Source organism: Anomalospiza imberbis, chromosome 16, assembly GCF_031753505.1.
Source record: "Anomalospiza imberbis isolate Cuckoo-Finch-1a 21T00152 chromosome 16, ASM3175350v1, whole genome shotgun sequence".
In the NCBI taxonomy this organism is placed as follows: Eukaryota; Metazoa; Chordata; class Aves; order Passeriformes; family Viduidae; genus Anomalospiza; species Anomalospiza imberbis.
The window spans coordinates 14,558,902-14,581,176 of NC_089696.1; the positions used below are offsets into that span (position 1 = coordinate 14,558,902).

At 65.9% G+C, this 22,275-nt stretch overlaps 2 protein-coding genes across 3 annotated transcripts; one reads left to right on the plus strand and one right to left on the minus strand.

Moving 5' to 3' along the window:
• Window positions 1–55: 55 nt before the first annotated feature.
• Window positions 56–12,108, plus strand: LLGL1 (LLGL scribble cell polarity complex component 1). 2 transcript variants are annotated; one of them, XM_068207231.1, is made up of 23 exons: window positions 56–234; window positions 2,820–2,917; window positions 5,040–5,121; window positions 5,202–5,317; window positions 5,727–5,885; window positions 5,966–6,128; window positions 6,216–6,351; window positions 6,445–6,499; window positions 6,579–6,736; window positions 6,818–7,035; window positions 7,138–7,205; window positions 7,489–7,642; window positions 8,041–8,145; window positions 8,345–8,637; window positions 8,711–8,864; window positions 8,942–9,095; window positions 9,194–9,477; window positions 9,690–9,954; window positions 10,050–10,164; window positions 10,268–10,362; window positions 10,471–10,594; window positions 10,667–10,746; window positions 10,939–12,108. In XM_068207231.1, the coding sequence occupies exons 1-22, from the start codon at window positions 154–156 to the stop codon at window positions 10,743–10,745; spliced, it is 3,156 nt and encodes a 1,051-aa protein (XP_068063332.1). In that variant the 5' UTR covers window positions 56–153; the 3' UTR covers window position 10,746; window positions 10,939–12,108. The 2 variants fall into 2 exon arrangements, with proteins under 2 accessions (XP_068063332.1, XP_068063331.1); XM_068207230.1 differs by having other exon boundaries at window positions 59–234; window positions 5,202–5,332.
• Window positions 12,109–12,227: 119 nt separating this feature from the next.
• FLII (FLII actin remodeling protein) lies at window positions 12,228–22,193 on the minus strand. The gene is made up of 30 exons (XM_068207229.1): window positions 22,042–22,193; window positions 20,934–21,044; window positions 19,819–19,890; window positions 19,611–19,691; window positions 19,201–19,286; window positions 18,884–19,045; window positions 18,674–18,777; window positions 18,412–18,587; window positions 18,175–18,332; window positions 17,983–18,067; window positions 17,549–17,696; window positions 17,282–17,415; window positions 16,958–17,170; window positions 16,698–16,877; window positions 16,542–16,624; window positions 16,387–16,461; window positions 16,074–16,157; window positions 15,837–16,008; window positions 15,650–15,754; window positions 15,254–15,445; window positions 14,862–15,050; window positions 14,631–14,770; window positions 14,291–14,516; window positions 13,949–14,103; window positions 13,762–13,822; window positions 13,552–13,680; window positions 13,366–13,472; window positions 13,129–13,234; window positions 12,979–13,044; window positions 12,228–12,819 (listed from the first exon to the last, which is right to left on the minus strand). The coding sequence occupies exons 1-30, from the start codon at window positions 22,102–22,104 to the stop codon at window positions 12,685–12,687; spliced, it is 3,798 nt and encodes a 1,265-aa protein (XP_068063330.1). The 5' UTR covers window positions 22,105–22,193; the 3' UTR covers window positions 12,228–12,684.
• Window positions 22,194–22,275: the final 82 nt, after the last annotated feature.

Here is a 22,275-nt window from a genome sequence, read left to right on the forward strand (position 1 = left end):
GGCACCGCGCCCCCTGCCGGCCCCGCCCCGCCCCGCGCCGCGCCCCGCCACCGCCACCGCCACCGCCGTCCCGGGACCGGCCCCGGGACCGCCGGCCGCGCCCGCCCCGCCCGGTACCGCGCCGCCGCCACCGCCGCCGCCGCCGGCCCAACCATGATGAAGTTTCGGTTCCGGCGGCAGGGTGCCGACCCGCACCGCGACCGCCTCCGCCACGACCTCTTCGCCTTCAGCAAGGTGCGTCTAGGGCGAGCGGGGGGCGCGGCGGGGGATCCCGGGGGGGCGGCGACCGCCGGGAGGCACCGGGGGTACCGGGCAGGGTGCGGCGTGCGGGCAGCCCCCCGATGGCGCGGGGCTCTGGTACCCCGGCGGGATGCTGCCCGCGGGGAGGCGAGCAGCGTGCGGGGCACCGCCCCCCGGGACCGGCTGAACCCCCGGGGGAGCCGCGCACCGGGACCTCCCCGCTCCCGGGGAAGGGGCACGCGGGAAGGGCAGGGTTGCCTGGCCGGGAGATCCCGGGACAGGCTGCTGGGCCGCCGCGGGAGGATGCACCCCCGGGGGCGGGTACCGGGAGCGCCGGGTGCGGGGTGCGGATCCGGGGGGGCTGCGCTCCTCCCCGTGCGGTGCAGGGCACCGGGCACTCCGGGAGAGGAGGCGACCCCCTCAGCAGCGCGACATCCCTGTCCCCGGCCCCTCCTGGGGGGTTTCCCTGGAGCGCCCCGGTTCCCGCACTCCCCCTGTCCCGTGCATTCCCCGAGGCCTCGCTCACGGGCGTTTTGGGGTGACCCGCGGTCCCGCACCCTGTCTGGCCTTGGAGCATCCCTGGCTGCATCCCCCATGTGGGGCTCAGCCCCTCACCCCAGTCTCCCCAGGGGTGGGATACTGGGGGGCTGGACCCCCTGTGTCAGCCGGAAGGGCTGTGGCAATGACCCCCTGGGCTTTTGGGGTTCCCTGGCACCCCAAAGATGTGTCTCTGTGGGGACATGAGAGGTTAGCGGTTGTCTCCCTCCTCCCTCCGAGTTTTACCAATTGCCCCCCTCATTTGGGGTGGGAAACACTCAAACAACCCTGGAGCGACCCCCACAAGCCCTGGGGTGCCAGACCCTTCCCTCGGGATACCGGGCTGTGCCAACGGGACCATTCTCCTGCCCTGGCCGCGGGGCATGAGACCACCGGCAGTGCCCCCTGGATGAACCCAAACCGTGCCCATCTGTCCGTCACTCGGCAGCGTCCTGGCACTGCTGTGGGCTACTTGCCCAGCTCCTGCCGGGGACGCTGCCGTGCACCGGAGCGACCCCCGGCTGTCCCACAGCGGGAGGGGCTGCGGGTGTCGGGATGTGCAGTGGTGAGGGGTCAGAGCCAGCTCCCCCTGCCCAGCACAGCCCTGGCCCCCCAACTCTCTGCCGTGGGTGAGGGTCTGGCCGGGGTGCAAGGCTCAGCCCAGCCTGAGCCCCCCTGTTTTTGGGGAGCACGGTCCCACGGCCGGATCCTGCCCGGACGAGTGCCCAGGGTGGGTGTGTGCCAGTGGGATGTCCTGGGGGGAGGCTGAGGAGAGCCCCTCTCCGGCCGTCCCAGCCCTGGGGCCGCCGGCTGCCCACCTGCCTCCCATTACGGGTTGTTTTTCCTCCCGAGCTCCAGATCTGCCGGGATTTGCTGTAATTTGGCCGGGAGCGCGCCTTGGCCGGCCGGCACAGCCTGCCGGATGCGGCCCCGCTGCGGGCGGGAGCGGGGGCTGCGGGTGGGGGGCTGAGCCGGGTCCCCCTTTGGCACTGGGAGTGCTGGGGAACTGCGACAGCGCTTTTTGGGGAATCTTTGCCGGTGTCACCGTGTTGGTTTCTGGCCTAAAGCATCGCTGTGGTGTCCCTGTGCTGCTGCTGTCCCAGCTCCGTCCTCCAGGGCAGCGTGCATCCCGGGGGGGATTCAGCATGACCCTGCGTGGGTCGGCACCCGCGAGCATCCACTTCCTCGCCCCTTGGACGTGTTGGGACCTACTTGGATGGGCCAGGACGCCTGGGATGGGCTGGGGACGTTTTCACGCTCCTGAAGGTGTCCCTTGGGAGGGGAGCAGGAGCGGCGGTGACAGCGGCTGCCGCCGGCGGGTGCGGAAAGCCGCCCCGCTGCGCCTCTCGGATGCCCCAGACAAAGGGAGCAGGTCAGGATCCGGCCAGTCTGGCTCCGGCGGCCTCCGTATCGTCTGATCGCGCCGTCGCTGCTCAGCCGAGCTGCCCTCGGGAGCCCTGCGGTCCCCGCACCGCGGGCCGGGCCGGTGGGTGCCCCCCGCTGCCAGGGCAGCCCCTCCCCAGCCGGCGAGCCCGGGCACGCCGGACGGCCGGGACTTCCTTGGGAAGGTGCCCTCGGGCGACACGCGGCTCCGGCGGGGACGTCCCTGGCGCTGGCGGGTCCCGCTCGCCTGGTTCTGCCGCCCGGCATCGGGGACGCCCGGTGATGTCGCAGTGGGGGTCCCGCTCGCCTCTCCTGGGGTGTCCCCACCTCCGAGGTTCAGAGCAGGGGGGTCCCACCCCCAAAGTGCTGGCGGGTGCTGGGACAGCTCGTTAAGGTCAGCCTTACCCCGGCCCGTGGTGTGGCTGTTGGGCTGGGTTTTGGGGTGCTGGGTGGAAATTGGGTGAGGAGTGATGTCCCCTTTCCCCAAGGCCCTCCTTGGTGGCACTGGGGGACAGAGCAGCATCCTCGTGATCCCCCTTCGCAGGGGTGATGCTCAGGCCGGTGCGGGATCGGAGTTGTGGGGGTGAGGGGGGCTGTGGAAGGTTTGGGGGTGTCAGAGGTGGGGGGGTCCCGCTCTGACGTGCCTGTCCCCATGGCAGACGGTGGAGCACGGCTTCCCCAGCCAGCCCAGCGCCCTGGCCTACGACCCCGTCCTGCGTGTGATGGCCATCGGCACCAAGGCGGGAGCCGTCAAGCTGTATCCTTTTCCTCCCACATGAGCAGGAGGTAAGGACCTCCCGGACCCTCCCGCACTCACTCCTCCGGCTGTCCCCATCCCGGAGAATGCTTGGAGACGTGGCTGTGCTGCTTCTGGCCCATCCGGCAGCCCCCACTCGGCTGACGTCCATCCCTCCGTCCAGCTGTGCTGCAGCTGGGCCGGGCGGCGAGGGGGCGGCTGGAGGAAACCCCCACCTCGCCCAAAACGCCGGGGGGGAGAAAAGGGGCTCGGCCGTCCCGGACGGCATCCCAAGTGGGGTCCTTCCTGCTGTTACCCCGCTTATCCCGGGGGGCTCCTGTCCATCCTGTCATCCACGCAGCCCTCGGGGGGGCAGCGGGGGCTCTGGCCGGCCCAGCACCGGGGAGAGGGGCTGCGGTGGGCGCGGAGCCCGGTCCCGGGTGGGGGGCCGAAGCGGGGGGACGCCGAGCGGGGCCGGCCGGGCTTTGTTGCCGGCAGCGTGCAGGGAGACTTCAGAGGGCTGCTGGCGGGCGGCCAGGGCTGGATGCGGCCCGTGCTCGGGGGGCCCCGCGCCGCAGGAATGCGGGGTGGGGGCGCGGGGGCGGCTGCGCCCGCAGCGGGCTCGGGCTGTGGGGGGCGGCCGCACTCCCCCTCCCCCAGGCCGGCGGCTCGCTGCCTCCCGAGCACAAAGATGGCGTGTTTTGTTCTGCCGGGGCCGCCCGGGTGCCAGCCCGGCCGCGACGTCGCCGGCCGCCCCACTCGCCCGCCTGGCCCGCGGTGCCGGTCCCAGCTGAGCCCCCCCTCCCCCCGGCACCGCGGGGATGCGGTTGCGGGGGGCTGCGATGCCCTGAGCATCCTCTGCGGGGATGGTTTTGGGGTGGTACCCAGCGTGGTACCCCGTGCCTACACGGCCTCGCTCCGGCTGCCTCCAAAGTGATGCTTCTGGAGGTTGGCGGTGCCGGGGAAGCCGGGGCTGGGCGAGGCAGCAGCCGGAGCTGGCCTGACTGGCGTTACTGGTTAGTGGGGGCACCCCTGGGTGCTCCCCGGCCGGGCTGGGCGGATCTGGTTGCAGACAGCCCGGCACTGAGGGGCAGCCAGCGCCTGGGGGGGTCTCCTGAGGCATCTGGGGGTCCCGCACTTGGACCCCCATTCCACATGCTGGTGACACTAGCGTGCCTGAGCCACTTGCCCTGATGGCTCTTGTGGCACTGTTTTGGGTGGGGAAAGACCCCAGAATGAGCAAGGATGGGTGGCATCCCCCGAGCACGTAGCACCGAGAGCCCTCTGTGTGCTCCCTGCTTCATTCCCATGCCCTCTTGCCTGTTCTCCCCAAAACTCCGTGGCTGTCACCTGGCTCTGCCAGCTCAGCTGTGCCCAGCACTGCCAGACAGCTCTTGCCGGTCTGGCCAGGCAGAGCCGCCGGGCTGGTTCCCTGTGCTGAGGGCACCAGAAGGTGGCCAGGGGCAAGTACCCCCGGCACACGGCATGCCCAGATGGGGCTGCACAGTGTACTGGTGACACCGGGCTGGGGGGGAGCAGCTGGCTGGGTCTGGGGGCGCTGGGGATGCCAGGCCGGGCTGCTCTGTGCGGTGCTGGAGCTGCTACGCGGGTCCTGCCGTGGTTCCTGCCGAGCAAAGGAGCCGGGACCAGTCGGGTGAGTGAGGCTGTGCCGGCGCATGCCGAACCCCACCCCGCTGCCGCTGTGTGCCGGGGCTCCCGGCGCCTCTCGCACACCCACCCCAGCTGTGTGCGTTGGCCGCCGCCTGACCTGGGACACCCCGGTAGGGGGTGGCTGGTGGATCCCAGCCTGACCTGCAGTGTCCCAGCTGGAGGTGCTTGGTGGATTCCAGGCTGACCTGCAGTGTCCCAGCTGGAGGTGCTTGGTGGATTCCAGGCTGATTCAGAGCGTCCTGGTTGGAGCTGGAGGTGCTTGGTGGGTCCCAGATGGGGATGGTGGTACCATGGCCAGCTCTGGCATGGGGTGCGGCCGAGGATGCTCTGCCCTGGCTCTCCTGGGGACTGGGGGCTAAACTGGTGTTTGCAGGCAGAGCTGTGACCTGAGGGAATTCCGAGGGTCCTGAGGTTTGCTGAGGAAGGGGCGGGGGGGGCTCTACCCTCGTTGTTTCTTTGACGGCCCCCCCAGATATGGCGCACCGGGTGTGGAGCTGACAGGCCTGCACAAGGAGACGGCCACTGTCACCCAGCTGCACTTCCTTCCCGGCCAGGTACGTGGGTGTCCCCGGGGGAGAACCTGGCAGCAGCCCCCAGCACCTCACACACCCCTCTATCGTCCCGCCATCCCCAGGGCTGGCTCCTCTCGCTGCTGGACGACAACACGCTGCACCTGTGGGAGGTGTGCCAGAAGGAGGGCTGCTCCCACCTGGAGGAGACCCGCAGCTTCGGCCTCCCGGGACGCCCAGGGTCCGGCAGCGCTAAGTACTTGTCTGGGGGGGTCGGAGCCGCTCCCCCGCGGGGCTGCGGCCACGGTGCCGCTGCCAGCTGGGAACGGCGCGTGGGAGCAGCCGGCCTGCTGGGGCGGGATGGTGGCCAAGGTCCTCTCCGTGGTGGTGTTTTCCCCACTGGGATGCTCCTCTGATCCGAACTGAGATGCTGAGCGCAGGGAACAGCTCTGGACTTTTTTTGGTGCTGGCAGGGCCCGGGGGTGATTAATGGCTCTAATTGCTGTCGGCACTGAGGCTGTCCCTTTCCCTGTCCTCCTGCACTCGGGGAGATGGGGATGTAGGAATGGAGCAGGGGAGGTTTGGGGTCTCTTTGATGCTCCCCCAGACCCAACACGGTGCTGAGGCAGCCCCTGTTCCCCCCCCCCCAGCTGCTCCCCTGGCATCACACGGGTGACCGTGGTCCTGCCTATGGCTGCTGGTGCCATGGTCTGCCTGGGCACCGAGGGCGGTGCCGTGTACTTTGTCACCCTGCCCACCCTGACGCTGCTGGAGGACAAAACCCTCTTCCCAGATGAGATCCTGCAGAGGTGAGAGCCCTGCGGGCCCCATGCCCTGTCCCCAGCACCCCCAGCCCCCCTCTGACCCCTCTGTGCCTGTCCCCCCGCAGTGTCCCCGATGACTACCGCTGTGGGAAGGCGCTGGGGCCCGTGGAGTCCATCCAGGAGCACCCACGCAACGGCAGCCGGCTCCTCATCGGGTACAGCCGGGGGCTGGTGGTCCTGTGGGAGCAGAGCACTCGTGTTGTCCAGCATCTCTTCCTGGGGAACCAGGTACCGGGGCTGGCGTGGGGCCGGCGGGGTTGTGGCCCCGTGTGTGTGTCCCCATCCGAGTGCTGAGCCCCCCGTGTGGCCCCGCAGCAGCTGGAGAGCCTGGCCTGGGAGCAGAGTGGGAAGAGCATCGTCAGCTCCCACAGCGACGGCGGGTACATGGTGTGGGCAGTGAGCGGCACCGGCCAGAGGAGCCAGCAGCCCGTCATGTCCACCATCCCCTACGGTACAGGATGGGGGTCTGGGGGGGCTCTGGGGTTGGGAGCTGATCCCCCACATTATCCCAGTGCTCCAACCAGTGTTGGTGTCTTCGTTTCAGGGCCGTTCCCTTGCAAAGCCATCAGCAAAATCCTCTGGCGAACCTGCGAGTCAGGGTAGGTGTGTGGGCTGGGCATGGGCCCACGGGCCACTTGGGGGTCCAGGGTCTGATGGCAGCTGCTTCGTCCCACCCAGGAACCCCTTCATCATCTTCAGTGGGGGGATGCCCCGGGCCAGCTACGGTGACAGGCACTGCGTCAGCGTGCTGCAGGGCCAGACCCTGGCCACGCTCGACTTCACCTCCCGCGTCATTGACTTCTTCACTGTGCAGAGCGCAGAGGTGCCCGAGGGAGGTACGTCCTGCCAGGGCCACCCAGGGAGCGGGCGATGGTGTGGGGGTCTCCACGTGCAGCAGCCATCTCCCCCCTCCCCAGGCTTTGAGAACCCCCGAGCCCTCGTGGTGCTGGTGGAGGAGGAGCTGGTGGCCATCGACCTGCAGACGCCGGGCTGGCCCACCATCCCCGCCCCATACCTGGCACCTCTCCACTCCTCTGCCATCACCTGCTCCTGCCATGTCTCCAACGTGCCCCTCAAGCTCTGGGAGAGGATCGTCAGTGTGGGCGAGCAGCAGAGCCCCCGGCAATCCTCTGCGGTCAGTGATGGGGATGGTGGGGAGGGGTCCTCCTGAGCCTCTTCCAGCCTGGCCCGGTGGGCTTCATCCCTTCCTCCATCCCCTCTCCATCCCTCCCTCCAGGCTTGGCCCATTGATGGGGGAAAGAACCTGGCCCAGGAGCCCACGCAGAGGGGGCTTCTCCTCACCGGGTGAGTGGGCTGGCAGCAGGGAGGGGGCCTGGGAAACCCAAAACGCGGGGGGACACATCCACACTGGTTCCTGCGGCGGGGGAGTGGGATGGCATGGTGGTAGCATCCACTCCCTCTTTTCGAGTGGGCTGCCCCTTCTTCTTCTGGCCGGGCACGAGTGTGTCACCCGCTGCGCTGTCCCCCGTTGTCCCCCCGCTCTGGCACGGTGGCTGCCAGCACACAGGCAGCTCTTGTTAGCCGGGCAGATGCTGGGGCCCCGCGCTGACAGGACCCCCCCGCCCAGGCACGAGGACGGCACGGTGCGGTTCTGGGACGCCTCGGGGGTCTCCCTGAAGCCCCTCTACAAGCTGGGCACCGCCAACATCTTCCAGACAGACTGTGAGCACAACGACAGCCTCAACCAGGCGGGCGAGGAGGAGTGGCCTCCATTCCGCAAGGTGAGGTCCCCTGGGCGAGCTGACACGACCGTGGAGCTCAGCACCCTCCCGGCTCTGCCAGCACTGGAGGGGACAAACCCAGAGCTGGGCACGGGGGATGCACCTGCCGGAGCCATCCCGGCTGCGCCCCGGGGACGTGTCCCCCGGCTCAGGGCACAGCTGCTGTGTGACGCACTGTGGGGACACAAGGGACGCTTGTTCCGTGGGCCCCGTCCCGCTGGTCTGCCCCACCATGGGGGACAGAGCCGGGGGGTGCGTGGGGACAGACTTTTCCTGGGCGTGATGCCCAGAGTGGCCCGTGTGCCACAGCTGGTGGAGGGATGTGGGTGTGCAGGGGGGGCTGTCCCACAGCTGTTGGGCGGGCTCCTGGCTGTCCCTTCAGCCGTCCCCTCCCGCAGGTGGGCTGCTTTGATCCCTACAGCGATGACCCGCGCCTGGGCGTGCAGAAGATCGCTCTCTGCAAGTACACGGCCAAGATGGTGGTGGCTGGCACGGCGGGGCAGGTAAGGTGGCAAGGACAGAGCAGGGGCTGCCGAGCACCTCTCGGCTCTCCCACTGGGGACCCACAGCATGAGGCGGCTACAGACCCCCATGGTTGTCCTTGAAGGGCTCCTAGTATGGGTTTAACCCCTGATGTGCAGCAAGCTGGCTGTCTGGGGGGGGTGGTCCAGCGTGTCCCCCTGTCTGTGCTTGTCCCTGCAGGTGCTGGTGATGGAGCTGAGCGACGAGAAGTCGGAGCACGCGGTCAGCGTGGCCACCGTGGACCTGCTGCAGGACCGTGAGGGCTTCACCTGGAAGGGCCACGACCGGCTGGCCCCCCGGAATGGGCCCCTCCACTTCCCCCCCGGCTTCCAGCCCAGCGTGCTGGTGCAGTGCGTGCCCCCCGCCGCCGTCACCGCCGTCACCCTCCACTCCGAGTGGAACCTCGTGGCCTTCGGCACCAGCCACGGCTTTGGACTCTTCGACTACTACCGGCGCAACCCCGTGCTAGCCAGGTATGGGGGGACCTCGGTGCTGGGGACCCCCTGGAGTGGCATGGTGGGTGCTGAGCAGTGTCGATGCCCGCAGGTGTACGCTGCACCCCAACGACTCGCTGGCCATGGAGGGGCCCCTGTCCCGCGTGAAGTCCCTCAAGAAGTCCCTGCGCCAGTCCTTCCGCCGCATCCGCAAGAGCCGCGTGTCGGGCAAGAAGAGGCTCAACGCCAGCAGCCCCTCCAGCAAGGTGGGCATGGAGTGGGGGCCACCATGGCAGCTCCCCGTCCCCACCAAGCAGGGACTGACCCCGTGTCCCCTCCCCAGGTGCAGGAGGCCAACGCGCAGCTGGCGGAGCAGGCGGGCCCCCCCGAGGTGGAGATGACGCCGGTGCAGCGGCGGATCGAGCCTCGCTCGGCCGATGATTCGCTTTCGGGGGTCGTGCGGTGCCTCTACTTTGCCGACACCTTCCTCCGCGATGGTGAGACCCCCCCCTCCCTCCCTCCGTCCCTCCCTCCCCAGGGAAAAGGCCCCAGGCCGGGTCTGTGGGGAGGGGACTCTGACACTGCTCCACCACAGCTGCCCACCACGGCCCCACGATGTGGGCAGGGACCAACTCCGGGTCGGTGTTCGCCTACGCCCTGGAGGTGCCGTCGCAGGAGAAGTTCTCGGAGCGGGCGGTGGAGGCGGTGCTGGGGAAGGAGATCCAGCTGATGCACCGGGCGCCAGTGGTGGCCATTGCGGTGCTGGACGGGCGGGGGAACCCCCTGCCCGAGCCCTACGAGGTGTCTCGGGACCTGGCCAAGGCTCCCGACATGCAGGGCAGCCACTCCATGCTCATCTCCTCCGAGGAACAGTTCAAGGTGAGTGCGGGGCTCAGCGTCCCACTGTGGTAGAGAAAAATGTCCCATGTCCTCTTTGGATGTCCTCATCACGCAGGGACTGGAGGTGACCAGTCAGGTTTTAGTGGCACTCCTATGCCTATTCTAGGGTGGTGAATCCAAGGGGAAGGTATCCCCCTAAACCCTGCAGGTTCCTGTTCTCCCCTGAGCCTGACTCCTCTTTCCTCCCCAAGGTGTTCACGCTGCCCAAAGTGAGCGCCAAGACCAAGTTCAAGCTGACAGCACATGAGGGCTGCCGGGTGCGGAAGGTGGCCCTGGTGAGCCTGGCCAGTGCTAGCTCTGAAGAGCGGCTGGAAAACTGCCTGGCCTGTCTCACCAACCTGGGGGACATCCACATCTTCACCGTGCCCAGCCTGCGGCCCCAGGTCCACTACAGCTGCATCCGTAAGGAGGACATCAGTGGCATTGCCTCCTGTGTCTTCACCAAGCACGGCCAAGGTGAGGACACCAGGTGACATCTGTGTCGATGGGATGTTGACCTCACCCGCAGCCCTGTGGGGGATTCCTGAGGCTCGTTGTTGCCCCCCCTGTAGGTTTCTACCTGATTTCACCATCCGAGTTTGAGCGCTTCTCGCTGAGCGCCAGGAATGTGACGGAGCCGCTGTGCCGGCTGGAGGTCGCCCGGCTCCAGGACACCTCCTGCCTCAGGTGGGCTGTCTCGGGGGCGTGGGGGGCTTTGCTGTGTGGGAACCCCTGTACACCCGCCCCGTGACACTGGTTCTGGCCATAACTTCTCCCTGTTTCCTTGCAGCAACAGCTCAACGGTGACACCGAAGCTGCCACAGGCGAACGGCACCCACGTTCCACGCAGCTCCGAGAGCCAGCACTCCCCCTCGGACAGCGACCGTGAGTGACCACCCTGTCCCTGCACACACACGGTGTCCCACAGCCCTGCTCCAAGCCTGGCTCTGCGTCCTGGCTGTCCCCAATCCCTCCTCTCCCGTGACTCCCCAGGGTCCCCCGAGGAGCACTCGGCCACCTTCTCGCCCGGCCCCATCGACTCCCCCAGCAGCAGCATGGAGAACCCGCTGGACACCACCGGGGACATCACCGTGGAGGAAGTGAAGGATTTCCTGGCGTGAGTGGGGTGGGAATGGGGTAAATGGTGCTGAGGGGCCGTGGCAGTGCCTCTCACCCTGCTCTGCCCCAGGTCCTCGGAGGAAGCAGAGCAGAACCTGAGGAACACCAGCGAGGACGAGGCCCGGCCCACGGGGATCCTCATCAAGTGAGGTCTGTGAAGGGCTGGTGGTCCCTGGGGTGGGAGTGGGATATGGAGCTGGGACCCCAGCGCAGTGCCCTGGCTTCCTAATCCATGGTGGGAGGATGGAGTTGTGATCCCTGGGGCTTGTAGAGGAGGGGGAGCAGGAGGAATGCCTGTCCCGATCCCCACCAACTCCTTCTGAGGAGCTGCCTCACCCACAGGCATCGCCGGCCTCCCTGACCCATCTCAGTGCTCGGATTCCCGGGATGCGCGACTCGACTGGACCCCCGCGCCCCCTCCCCATGTAACGTAGACTCGTCTCCTCTCTAACATCTGCAGCCCGGCTCCGGCACTCCCCACACACCTCCCTGCCCGCCGCCGGCCCCGGGCCCCCCGAGCCGGGGCCGTGGGGCACAAACTCTTCCCGGGGAAGATCAGTTCCTTTTTTATACACGGTCGAGTGTCACTGTCCCCTGCTCCAGAGCCCCCTTCCTGGGGGATGCTGCTGCTTCCCCGGCTCCACGGGGAGGGCTGGGGCTTGTGGACCCCTGCTTTGTCCCCCGGTTTTGGTCCCTTGGGGCAGTGGGGGGCCAGAAGCCCCCGGGCACAGCCCCCCCGTACCCTGGTCTGTGTTTACATGCCCAGCTCCCTGCAGTTTACAGCCCCGTTCCCTGCCTGCCAGGAGGCTCTGGCTGCTGCACAGGGACTGTCCCCAGGGGAGCCCAGCGGGGATCCCCTGGCTCCCAGGTGGGCAGCAGAGGCCTTGAGCAGCCCGAGGAGGGGCACGGTGGGGGGTCACAGGTGGCCTTTTTCTCTTAGTGGCTTCTCCAAGGGCTATTCTCCAGGTTGGGCTCTGTGCCTGCTGCTCCTTTCTGACACTAATTCCTGCCACGGGGTGGGTTTGGGATGGGATCACGCTGTGGAATTACACACGGGCTCTTGGTCCTGGTCCATGTTGGTGCTGGGCGGGGGCAGATGGGGCTGCCCCAGCCCCCTCCTGCCCCAGGCTGGGCTGCCCCACCCCGGGGGTCTCACTGTGCCAAATCCCCCCTGGGCTCCCAGCCTGGCCTCGTCCTCCTGGGGGGCTGCGGTCTGTCCCGTGGCCCATGGTGGCTGTTCCCACGGGGCTCAGGGCTCAGCTGGCCCCTGCCCCTCTCCTTTTGGGGACCTGTGGCCCCCCCGGGCTCTCTTGCGGTACGTGTGTGGCTGGGGGGGTTCGGGCTCTGTTGCTGCCGGCCGAGGCCGGGGCTGTAGCGTCCCTGGTAGAACCTCCCCCACCAAACCTCATCTTTTTTTTTTTTTTTTTTTTTTTTTGGTAAGATGAATTTAGCATTGTTTAGTTATTAAAAATACTGGTTTTTAATATTGAAAATAAAGCATTTAATATCAGCTGCCTGGGCTGCAGGTGTTTGCTGAGCCTTGGAGCCAGGTGAGTGCTGAGATGCAGAGGGGCACAATCAGGGTTGGGGGTGACCCCACTTGGGAGTGAGTGAGAGCCTGGGACAGAGTTGAGGTGAGAAGTACAGCCTTTATTGATACGGTTCAGATGGGCTGATCCCTGCTGGGGGTCCCTCCCCCAGGACAGCAGGGACCAGCTGTAAGGCCCAGGGCTGAGAGCCCCTCACTCCCCCCAGTTCTCCTTAGCAAAGCATCCTCCCACCCAAACTGGGAGTCACTCCTGTCCCCCAGTCACGGGGGGAGCTCGGCACTGGTTTGGGGCAGCAGCATCCCCAAGCAGGGTGTGACAGGGGCCCACACCACCCCGTATGCTCCCCAGGAAGGGAAGGGGCTGAGCTGGGCCCTGTGCTGGGAGCAGAGGGGACAGAGGGACAGCCCCAGTGATCCCCACTGGCCCCAGCTCGGGGGGAAGCGGCTCCAGGCTGAGCCTGGCGCTGGCGGCAGCGCGGGGTGCCGGGGTCCAGCCGTGCCAGGGGGGCCGTGGCCGGAGCACCGGGTGCCCCCTGCCCTTAGGTGGGCGGCTTGCGGAACACGCTCCAGGCGTGGAAGCAGCGGGTGAAGGGCCAGGGCTCGTTGCCTTTCCGCACCAGCCGGAGCTTGCGGGGGTGTGTGGGGTCCTTGGAGCGCATGTGCTGGATGTAGACCTGGGGCAGAGCATTGCCGTGGGGGTCCTGGCCCTCACCCACCTCCGGGGTTGGAATTCCCCAGCCCAGAGCTCTGCAGCACCCAGATCAGGGCCCCGAGGGGAGAAGGAAGTGCCCAAATCCTCCCACACACAGTCCCAGGATGGAGGGAAGTCTTACCTGGCACGCCTTGAGGCTCAGCTTGATCTCCACCTGGCTGGTCTGGGTGCCCACCCACATGTAGACCTGCAGAAAGGATCAGCAGCTGGGCTTAGCCCACAGAGCCACTGGAAGATCTGGGCCCAGGACAGCCTCATGCCCCCAGCTCACCTCCCGCCCATTGTCCAGTAGCATGATGTCATCATCTGCCAGGTCATCCTGGCAGAAATCTGAGCACTTTTCTGACACGGAGAAATAACCTTTCTCATTGGAGCATCTGCAGGGAGATGGACAGGGACAGCATCAGGCATGAGTTTGTTAGGACTCGGCTCATGTAGAGGGCAGGGATGTGATAGAGCACAGGCAAGCAGCCCAGACTGGAGCGTCCCCCTCCAGACCAGTGCCCACCTGAAGAGCCGTGAGTGCTTCATGTAGTCAGCATCTTCATCGTAGGGCTTCTGGCCCCCAATGCCCACCCAGAAGAAGTTTTCGGGTTCTTCTCCCTCATTGATGACCTGAAAGGGCAGGAACGGGGCTGAGTGTGGCCTGGGTGGTCACTGTCACCCAGGTAAGGTGGCACTGAGCCCCGCTCACCTGTTTGCTGTAGGAGTCATCAAACATGTGGTTCATGATGTCCTCAGCCAGCTTGGCCTCGTCAGGGTCAGCTGCCCGGCCCACCCAGGTGTAGACGATGCCCTGGTTGTCCGTGCTCTCAAAAGGCACCTGGGGGACAGTGGAGTCAGGGCTGCCCAGAGGGGCAGGAGGGCCCCCAGGCAGCCCTGAGGACGCTCAGCCACGTCATACCTTGAGGATGAAGCAGAACTCGGAGTTGAGCAGAGCAGCGTCCGTGTTGATCTGGATGCACCTGGAGACGGAGCCCCCGAGGCACAAATCAGAGGGAGACCCAGCAGCTGTGCCCGCCAGCAGGTATCCCACCTGGATCTGGCACCCGTGGGTGCTGCCTGGCACGGAGCAGCCCTGGGGCACTGACCTGGTGCAGAGGGCCCCGCCGTTGGTGCGGATGTGGTACAGGCTGGGCTGGGGAGCGCTGACCCGGTCCTTCCGCTTGCCCCGGTGGATCACAAACCTCCTCTTGAAGTGCGAGAGGAACTTGGGGTTCTCCTGCTGCTGGGTCATGCGCACCACCTGCACAGGGGTGGGTGTCAGAAGGGGCATAGGGACTTCCCAAACACAGCTCCAAGCCCCAGCTGCATCCCCCTGCCAGCCCCCATCTCTGCTGCTGTCCCCTGCCTCAGCCTGAGGGGCAGAGAGGGGACGAAGAAGAAGAGAGGCAAAGCTGGGGCACCCCTGTGTCACCCCCAAGCTGTGTCACCTCCAGCTTGCCGCGGAAGTGACTCTCAAACTTCTTCTGGAGGCTGAAGGTGAAGGTGAGCCAGCCCATGTTGGAGGCCTCCCGGCCCTGCCAGAAGTAGACGATGCACTGGGAGTCTTCCTCGGGCTGCTTCTCCTCCTCTTCTTCCTCACCCTCCTCTTCCCCTTTGCCTTCACCCTTCTTCTTTTTCTCCTCATCCTCCTCGTACTCCACTGGCACCCAGTACCTGAGGGCAGGAACAGGGAGTGATGTGAGGGATGGGACAGTCGGGAGGACTGGGCAGGGAGGTTGGGGACAAGGTGGTCCAGCAGCCCCTGAGAGGGGACAAGCCAGGTGTCACCTGCACAGGAAGACGTAGCAGTCGTGGGTGTGGAAGTGGCCAAACTCCTCCTCGGGCAGGCGAGTGAATTTCTTGCCCTCCAGCACGAAGCCCTCCATGCCATCCAGGTCCTCGTTCCACTCCTCCATCAGCTGCTCCGCCTGTGGCCCCATGAGCTGTGTCAGCCCCGCAGCTGCTCCATCAGCACCCGGCCCCACGCCAAGGGGGATTCATGGGGGTCCCCAGCCCTACCTCACTGAGGGGCATGGGGGGCTGGCGGGGCAGGAAGAGCGCAGTGAGGTCGGCCTTCATCTGGTCCTTCTTCTCGGCGTCCTTGCGGACCTTGCCGGCCAGGCCGCCGTCCTGCAGCACTGTCTCGGCGTTCCGGGTGTAATCCACGCGCAGGACGTCATCCCAGTTCTTGAACTTGGACTTGAACACCTGCATCACAGAATCATTAAGGCTGGAAAAGACCTCCAAGATCATAGAGTCCAACCTGTGACCGATCCTCACCTCATCAACCAGACCAGAGCACCAGGTGCCACGTCCGGTCATTCAAGGTGTAAACTGGGGAGCAGGTGACAGACCCTCAGCCTCAGTCCCCTCCCAGGCACCCAGCACCCATCTGAGGGGTCCATGCCCACCTGGCACTCGGTGCCCTCCAGGTTCCTGGTGACCATGGCGTGCTTGGGCCGGTGCAGCATGGTGCACAGCTCCTGGCTCAGCTTCAGCGCCGCCGCCCGCACCAGCCGTGACGACTTCCTCCCGATCCAGATGAAGACGTCGGACCAGCAGTCCAGGATGTACACACTCTTGGTGTCCAGCAGGCTCTGCAGCTGAGGGCACCGCAGGGAAGAGGGGTCAGGCACCTGCAGGCCTTCCCAGCTGGAAAACACCCTGCCTGTTCCCGACAGAGCGGAGCATCCCCCAGCCAGGCACTGCTGGCTGAACCTCCCTCTCCCAGGGCACAGCTGGAGGCAGAAGGGGCATGAAACCAGTCTCACTGGTCAGACTGGGAGAACCTCCCCGGCCCATCCTACCAGGCGCATCTCTGGCATCAGATCAGCCTTCAGCCTCTTCTTGTGCTCCACGGAGAGCTTGTAGTTGATCTGGGGAAGCTCCAGGTAGCCCAGACCGAGGCCAACCTGCAGAGAGGATCGGGACAGAGGTGAGTGGGAGCAGCAGGACCTCAGCAGGGCTGGTGGCCCTATGGATGCAGCTCCCCACCTTGTACAGCTTGGGCTTGTGGGGCTGGAAGTCATCGGGGACACAGGGTCGGATCTCCTCAGGCTGGCCTCCCAGCACCTCCCAGAATTCGGGGGTCTCCTGGCCCTGGGTGAGCAGCGTAATCTCGGCCTTGCCCTTCCGCTCGTTCTTGTTGATCTTCTCGGCAAAGAGCCTGCAGTGGCAGCAGGTGAGATGGCAGCTGGGCTCCCCACACCCCGGCACCCCCACCAGCCCTACCTGGCCTTGGTGGTGCTGCTCAGCGTGGCCTGGCTCCCACGCCACACCAGGAGGTCAAGGCCATGGTCCAGGAGGAAAACAAACCTGGAGGAGAGAGGTGAGAGGACTCAGGAGAGAATGGGGTGTGCTGAGCATTCTCCTGGGGGAGAATGGGGACCTGGGGGTCCCTGCAGGGCACCAAGGGGGGTTTGAACCCATGTTCTCGTAGAAAGGTACTGGCATAGCCCATTTGCACCACAGAACTGCAGCTATAATGTCTCAGGTGGATCCTGCTGAACCTTCTGTAAGGTCCCTCTGTCCCCTGGCCACTCACCGGGGGTCCAGTGATGTCCCTTTCAGCGCCACCGGCTCCAGCTTGACGTTCTTCTTCCCATAGACACGGTAGAGCCTGGGGAAGGGACAGCCGTGGTGGGACATGGGGCACTGCCTGCCCCACACATCCCCCCCAGCTCCTGTCCCCAGCTGTACCTGGTGACATATTGCGTGTCCTCAACGGTGAAGAAACCGCTGGCCGTGCCACCCTCGATGTAGGAGATGTCATTGTCGAAGACCTGGGGGCAGGGCGGGGGTGAGGCTGGGATAGGAGGGGTCGGGGGCTACAGGGGAGCTGGGGGTTGGCTTCACCTGAAGGAACTCTTCGCTTTCATCCCCCATCTCCTCCCGGATGCTGCGGCACTCAGCCCCCAGGTAGTTGCGGAGGTTGACGGCGTGGATGGCGGAACAGGCCTTCTTGTCCAGCGTGGCCTCCTGCCCGATCCAGTAGTAGATCTCCCAGTTCAGGGAACCGTTCTCATCCAGGAAGGTCTGGGAAGGACAGGGTGTGAGACAGGATGGCTGCAGCTCCTGGCAGGGGATGCAGGGGACCCTTGATCCTCCCCGGGTACCTTGAGCACGATGTAGCAGTCGGCTTCGTAGAACTTGCCGTGGAAAGCCTCGTCCACCAGCGTGGGCACGAAGTTCTCGATCTGCCAGACACAGAGGCCGGGCAGCTGCCCCACGTCCTCGCTGAAGAACTCCGAGTAGTCCAGCTGTGGCTTCTCCAGGCCCTGGTCCCAGCGCCGTGTCTTCAGGTCTGGCGCCTTCGCCTCCCCACTCTCCTGTGGGATGGGAACAGGTCAAATTAGGGACAACCGGAACTCTGCTGGCACCCAAGGTAGGCCAGGGACATTGTGATGCCCTCAGGGCCCCTCTCCCACCCCAGACCCTACCTCTATCTTCTTATTCTTCTCCTGGGCCACATCTGACATCCCCTTCAGCACCTGCTTGGCCTGGTCATCCTGGGCAGAGTCCTTGCGCCGCCGGAGCCGCATCTTGCGGGCCAGCGGGTCCTTGGTGCTGCTCCCTGGGGACACGGGGATGGGGTGAGAGGCGGCCACGCCGCCTGTGGGGCACCCTATGGAGCAGGGCTCACTGCCCAGCCTCTCCCAGGGCCGTGCCAAGGCGGGGGCCGTGTGCCCCCATCCCTGCACGCGTACCCGCGGCGGCGGCGGCGACGGTGGCGGGGGAGGCTCCGGCCAGGCGGAGCTGGTTCTGCAGGGAGAAGTCGATGTTGTACCACTCCGAGGAGCGATCCGCCGGCTTCGGGGGCATCACCAGGTTGGGGTTCTCGCGCACGTCCAGGATCTGCCAGGGAGGGCACAGAGACCTCGATGAAGTACATGCCCACAGGGACATTTGGGAGTGTGGCATGGGATGGAGAACTCTGGAGCACTCCAGGCATCACTAGGATGAGGGGATGTGGAAGGAGCTCCATGGCCTGCCTGGGCTGAACCATGCGGCAGATTGCAGGTACTGGCCCTGAGCTCCCCTGCCCTCACCTCATCCAGCCCACCCTACAGCCCTGGGGTCCCAGGGAGCTGCTGAGGCTGTGGTGGAGCCAGCCCAAGGCAGAGAAGCACTGGGTGCCCACCTCCACATCCGTCAGGAAGTGGATGGCCTCCGGCAGCGTCACCAGGCGGTTCTTGTTCAGCACCAACTTCCTCAGCTTGGAGCACCTGTGGGACAGTGATGCTGGTGACAGGCCAGCCCAGGGTGACCTGTGACCACACAACCTCTGTGTTCCCTCCTGGGGACACAGCAGATCCACTTGTGTGTTCCTTACCTGCACAGGCTCTCAGGGATGAGCTCCAGGTTGTTGTTGGCTGCCATGAACTCCTCAAGGTTGGTGAGCTTGCCAATGCCCGAGGGGATCCCATCGAAGTCCAGCTTGTTGGAGTTCAGGTACATCTTCTTCAGCTTGGTCAGCTTACAGATGGCCGACTGGGGAAGGGGGAGATGGCGGGGTGAGGGGGAACCATGGAACCACGAGCAGGGATGGCACGTAAGGGCAGGGACATACGGGTAAGGAGGTGAGCTGGTTGCGGGACAGGTTGAGGGTCTCCAGCTGGGTCCACTGGTCGATGCAGAGGGACAGCTCTGTGATCTGGTTGCTGCTGAGGTTGAGGCGCCGCAGGCTGCCCAGGGTGTAGAGACACTCGGGGACGCGGCTGAGGTCATTGCAGGACAGGTCCACATCTGGGGAAAGCAACAACGGGGTGACACCAGCAGCCAGACCAACACTGGGGCTGGGAGAGCCCCTGGGGGGCTCTGTGGGGCCCTACCTGCCAGGTTCACCAGGGCCTCGAGGCTGGTGGGCAGGTTGCTCTGCGTGCGCTGGGTGTTGCGGAGGTGGAGGGTCTGCAGGGCCGTCATCGCCGGGAGCTGCCTGAGGACCAGGGAGAGCCGGGGGGCAGAGAGAGCGTCAGGAGGGAGCAGGAAGCTCAGTCCCAGCCCTGCCAGACTGGGAGCCAGCCTGGGGAGCGGGGCCGTACCGGAGCTGCGCGTGCAGGAGGGGGTTGTTGTTGAGGATGAGGGTCTGCAGGTGCACCAGGCGCCTCATCTGTGGTGGGAGACTCTCCAGCTTGTTGTCGCTCAGGTCCAGGTAGAGCAGGTCCGTCAGGTTGATGAAGAGCTGGTTGGGGATGGTGTCGATGCTGCAGGGATATGGGGAAATTCAGGAGGGCCTAGGACCTGCAGCAGCCCCGGGTCTCCCTTGAGGAGGGGCAGAGAGCAGGAGCCAGAGCAAAGTGTGACCAACAGAGGTGTCCATGGCCAGGATGGGGAGATGGTCACTCTAGCCTGGACCCACCTGTTGTGGCCAAGGTTAAGGACCAGCATGTTCTTGGCATTCTCCAGCTCCCTGGGACACTCTGTGAGCTGGTTGTAGCTCAGGTCCTGGGAAAATGGGAGCACAAAGCAGCTGTCACCCTCAGCGCCACACCCAGCCACCACCACCCAAACCTCAGGACCGGGGGCTATCTCCAGGGCCACAGCAGGAGCTGGAGCAGCACACAGGGAACCCAGGGAGCCCATCCATGGCATCAGCCTTTAAAGGAGGCATTGCCAGAGGGTCACCCTGCCGACAGCCAGCTTCCCTGGAGCTCAGCCATGGGCTTGGGACTGGTGCTCCCAAGGAGCACGAGGAGCCACCAAGGTGCAGGAATGGGACCCAGGAGTCTGAGCTGGCTCCTGCATCAGCTGAGAAGACTCTGCACCCACCAGCACTGAGAGGTCATCCAGCTGGAAGATGTCATCAGGGACTCCTGAGTTCTTCAGGCTGTTTGCACGAGCCACGATTGCCTGCAAAGGGGAGAGAGGCAGGAATGCAGCTGCCTGCTGAACCCCCAGGGTAACCAGGTATGATCTTCGTGTGCCCTCAGATCCCAGAGGTGCCTGGGGACCCCTGAGGCAGGAGGGGAACACTCACCCGGAGGCAGGGCAGGCCGGAGAGCTCTCCATGGAGCGTGGTGAGGCTGTTGTGGCTCACGGAGAGGTGCTCCTGCAGGGAAGCCCCAGGCAAGCCCCAGTGAGCAGAGAGAGGAGCCGGGGCTGTGCGGGGCAAGGGTTGGGCCCCCACACTGATGTGGAGGCTCCTCCATCCCACGAGAGCTGAAGCCCTGTCACACACCGGGCTGCTGGGACACTCCCAGTCTCAAACCGGTTGGTTGGCGCAGCGTGCCTGCGCTGCCTCCACAGCCCTCATCCCCTGGGGTAGCCCTGGCTGGACACCTCAGCCCTGCTGTGGGCTTTGGGGTGCTCTGGGATGCCCACACAAACAGATCCCTGTGCACACAGTCCTTGGAAGCTGGGCGATCTGGAAACGGGCAGACGTGGGCACTGCTGGGGGAGGAGGAATTCCCCTGGGGAAACGTTTTCCTCTGAGCATCACCAGCCCGGCTGTTGCCTGCTCAGGAACACGAGGCATTGGCAGGCTGTGGGCGGGATGCCAGGATTTCAGTCTTGCTGTGGGCCCCGAGCACCTGGCAGGGCTGGCAGGAGTGGCACGGAGGGATTCCCTGCACCTGGCACGGGGACGGGGACGCCTGGCAGCGTTTAAAGCACTGAGTTTGTCTGACGCTGACAGGATGAGGTCCCTGATGTGCTGGGGACACCACCAAAGCCAAGCTGAGCCACAGCTCCACCAAGGGCCTGTTTGAACCACCCGAAAAACAAAGCCAGGCAGCTGCCAGCTCCTGCTTTTTACATACTTCAGCAAAGAAAAAGGAAAAAAAGCCCCAAAAACCTTGGTTGTCCCCATTGTAACCATCACCCTTCCCTTCTGCTGCAGGGTAGAGGATCTAAGCATGGTTTTTAATCTGGTTTTCTAGGAAAACAGGGTGAAACCGAGTGCAAGCCCATCCCAACCCCACTCCTGACAGCTCCTGCATCCCATTTCAACCACACGTTGTAGCTCAGTGCTATTATTAGACACTGGAGCACTCGCTGCTGAGCCACGAGGCTGGCAGGGAGCAGGCTCCCGTCGGATCCTACGGCCCCAGCGGGACAGGGGAGCCCCATTCCATCCCAAAACATGGGGCTCACCAGCTTCTGGAGGGCAGCGAGCTCCTCGGGCAGGTAACAGAGCCCCGTGTGGTTCAGCTTCAGCCAGCGCAGGCTCGTCATGGACTTCACATGCTCCGGGAAGTACCCGCCCTGCAGAGGAGGAGGAGGGTGAGGAAACCACCTGTCCCACGGGATGAGGATCCGGGGATCTCAGTCTGATGGAGGCTCTGTGGTCATGGGAGGTTTGGGATCGAGCAGTCCTACGGGAAGTGTGGGGTCATGATGACCCAGTCCTAAGGGACTGGGAGCTGCAGGGATTGGGATCAAGCAGTCCCATAAAATTGGGAACTAGAGGGCTGGGATCACCCGGTCCTAGGGGCCTAGGAGCTGGGGGCCATGGAAACCCAGTCCTGCGGGACTGGGAGCTGGGGTCGCCAGTCCCATGGGATGGGGAGCTGGGGTCGCCAGTCCTATGGGATGGGGAGCTGGGGTCGCCAGTCCCATGGGATGGGGAGCTGGGGTCGCCAGTCCCATGGGATGGGGAGCTGGGGTCGCCAGTCCCATGGGATGGGGAGCTGGGGTCGCCAGTCCTATGGGATGGGGAGCTGGGGTCGCCAGTCCTGCGGGATTGGGAGCTGGGGTCGCCCAGTCCTATGGGATGGGGAGCTGGGGTCGCCAGTCCTATGGGATGGGGAGCTGGGGTCGGCAGTCCCATGGGATGGGGAGCTGGGGTCGCCAGTCCCATGGGATGGGGAGCTGGGGTCGGCAGTCCCATGGGATGGGGAGCTGGGGTCGCCAGTCCCATGGGATGGGGAGCTGGGGTCGGCAGTCCTGCGGGATTGGGAGCTGGGGTCGGCAGTCCTATGGGATGGGGAGTTGGAGGCTCGGGAATCACCGATCTCTCTGGCACCCCGTGGGCTGAAGGCCGGGTTGCTCAACCACAGCGGCTTGATGGGGGTCAGGGATCTCCCGACCCCGCAGTCCCCGCGGGGTCGGGACCGGGACTGCCCCAGGTCACCCACCCCGGGCGGGGCCGGGGCCGGGCTTCCCCCGCCCCGGGGGCCGAGCCAGGCCTGACAACCCCGCGGGGCCCAGGCCCGCTGGGGCGCTGTGGGCCGGGCTGTCCCCCGCTCCCGCTCCCCCGCACCTTGAAGTCGTTGCCGCTGAGATCGACGCCGCGGACGAAGGGCAGGACGCCGGTGGCCGCCATGGCGGAAGGGCGGGGGGACCCTGCGGCGGCACCGCGCCCCGGCAGGCCCCGCCCCCTGGCGGACCCCGCCCCTGGCCCCGCCCCGGCCGTGACGCACGCGGGGTTGGGCGGGGCCGGGCGCTACTTCCGCGCGCTGGTGGGCGGGGCCGCGCAGCCCGCGCCCCCATTGGC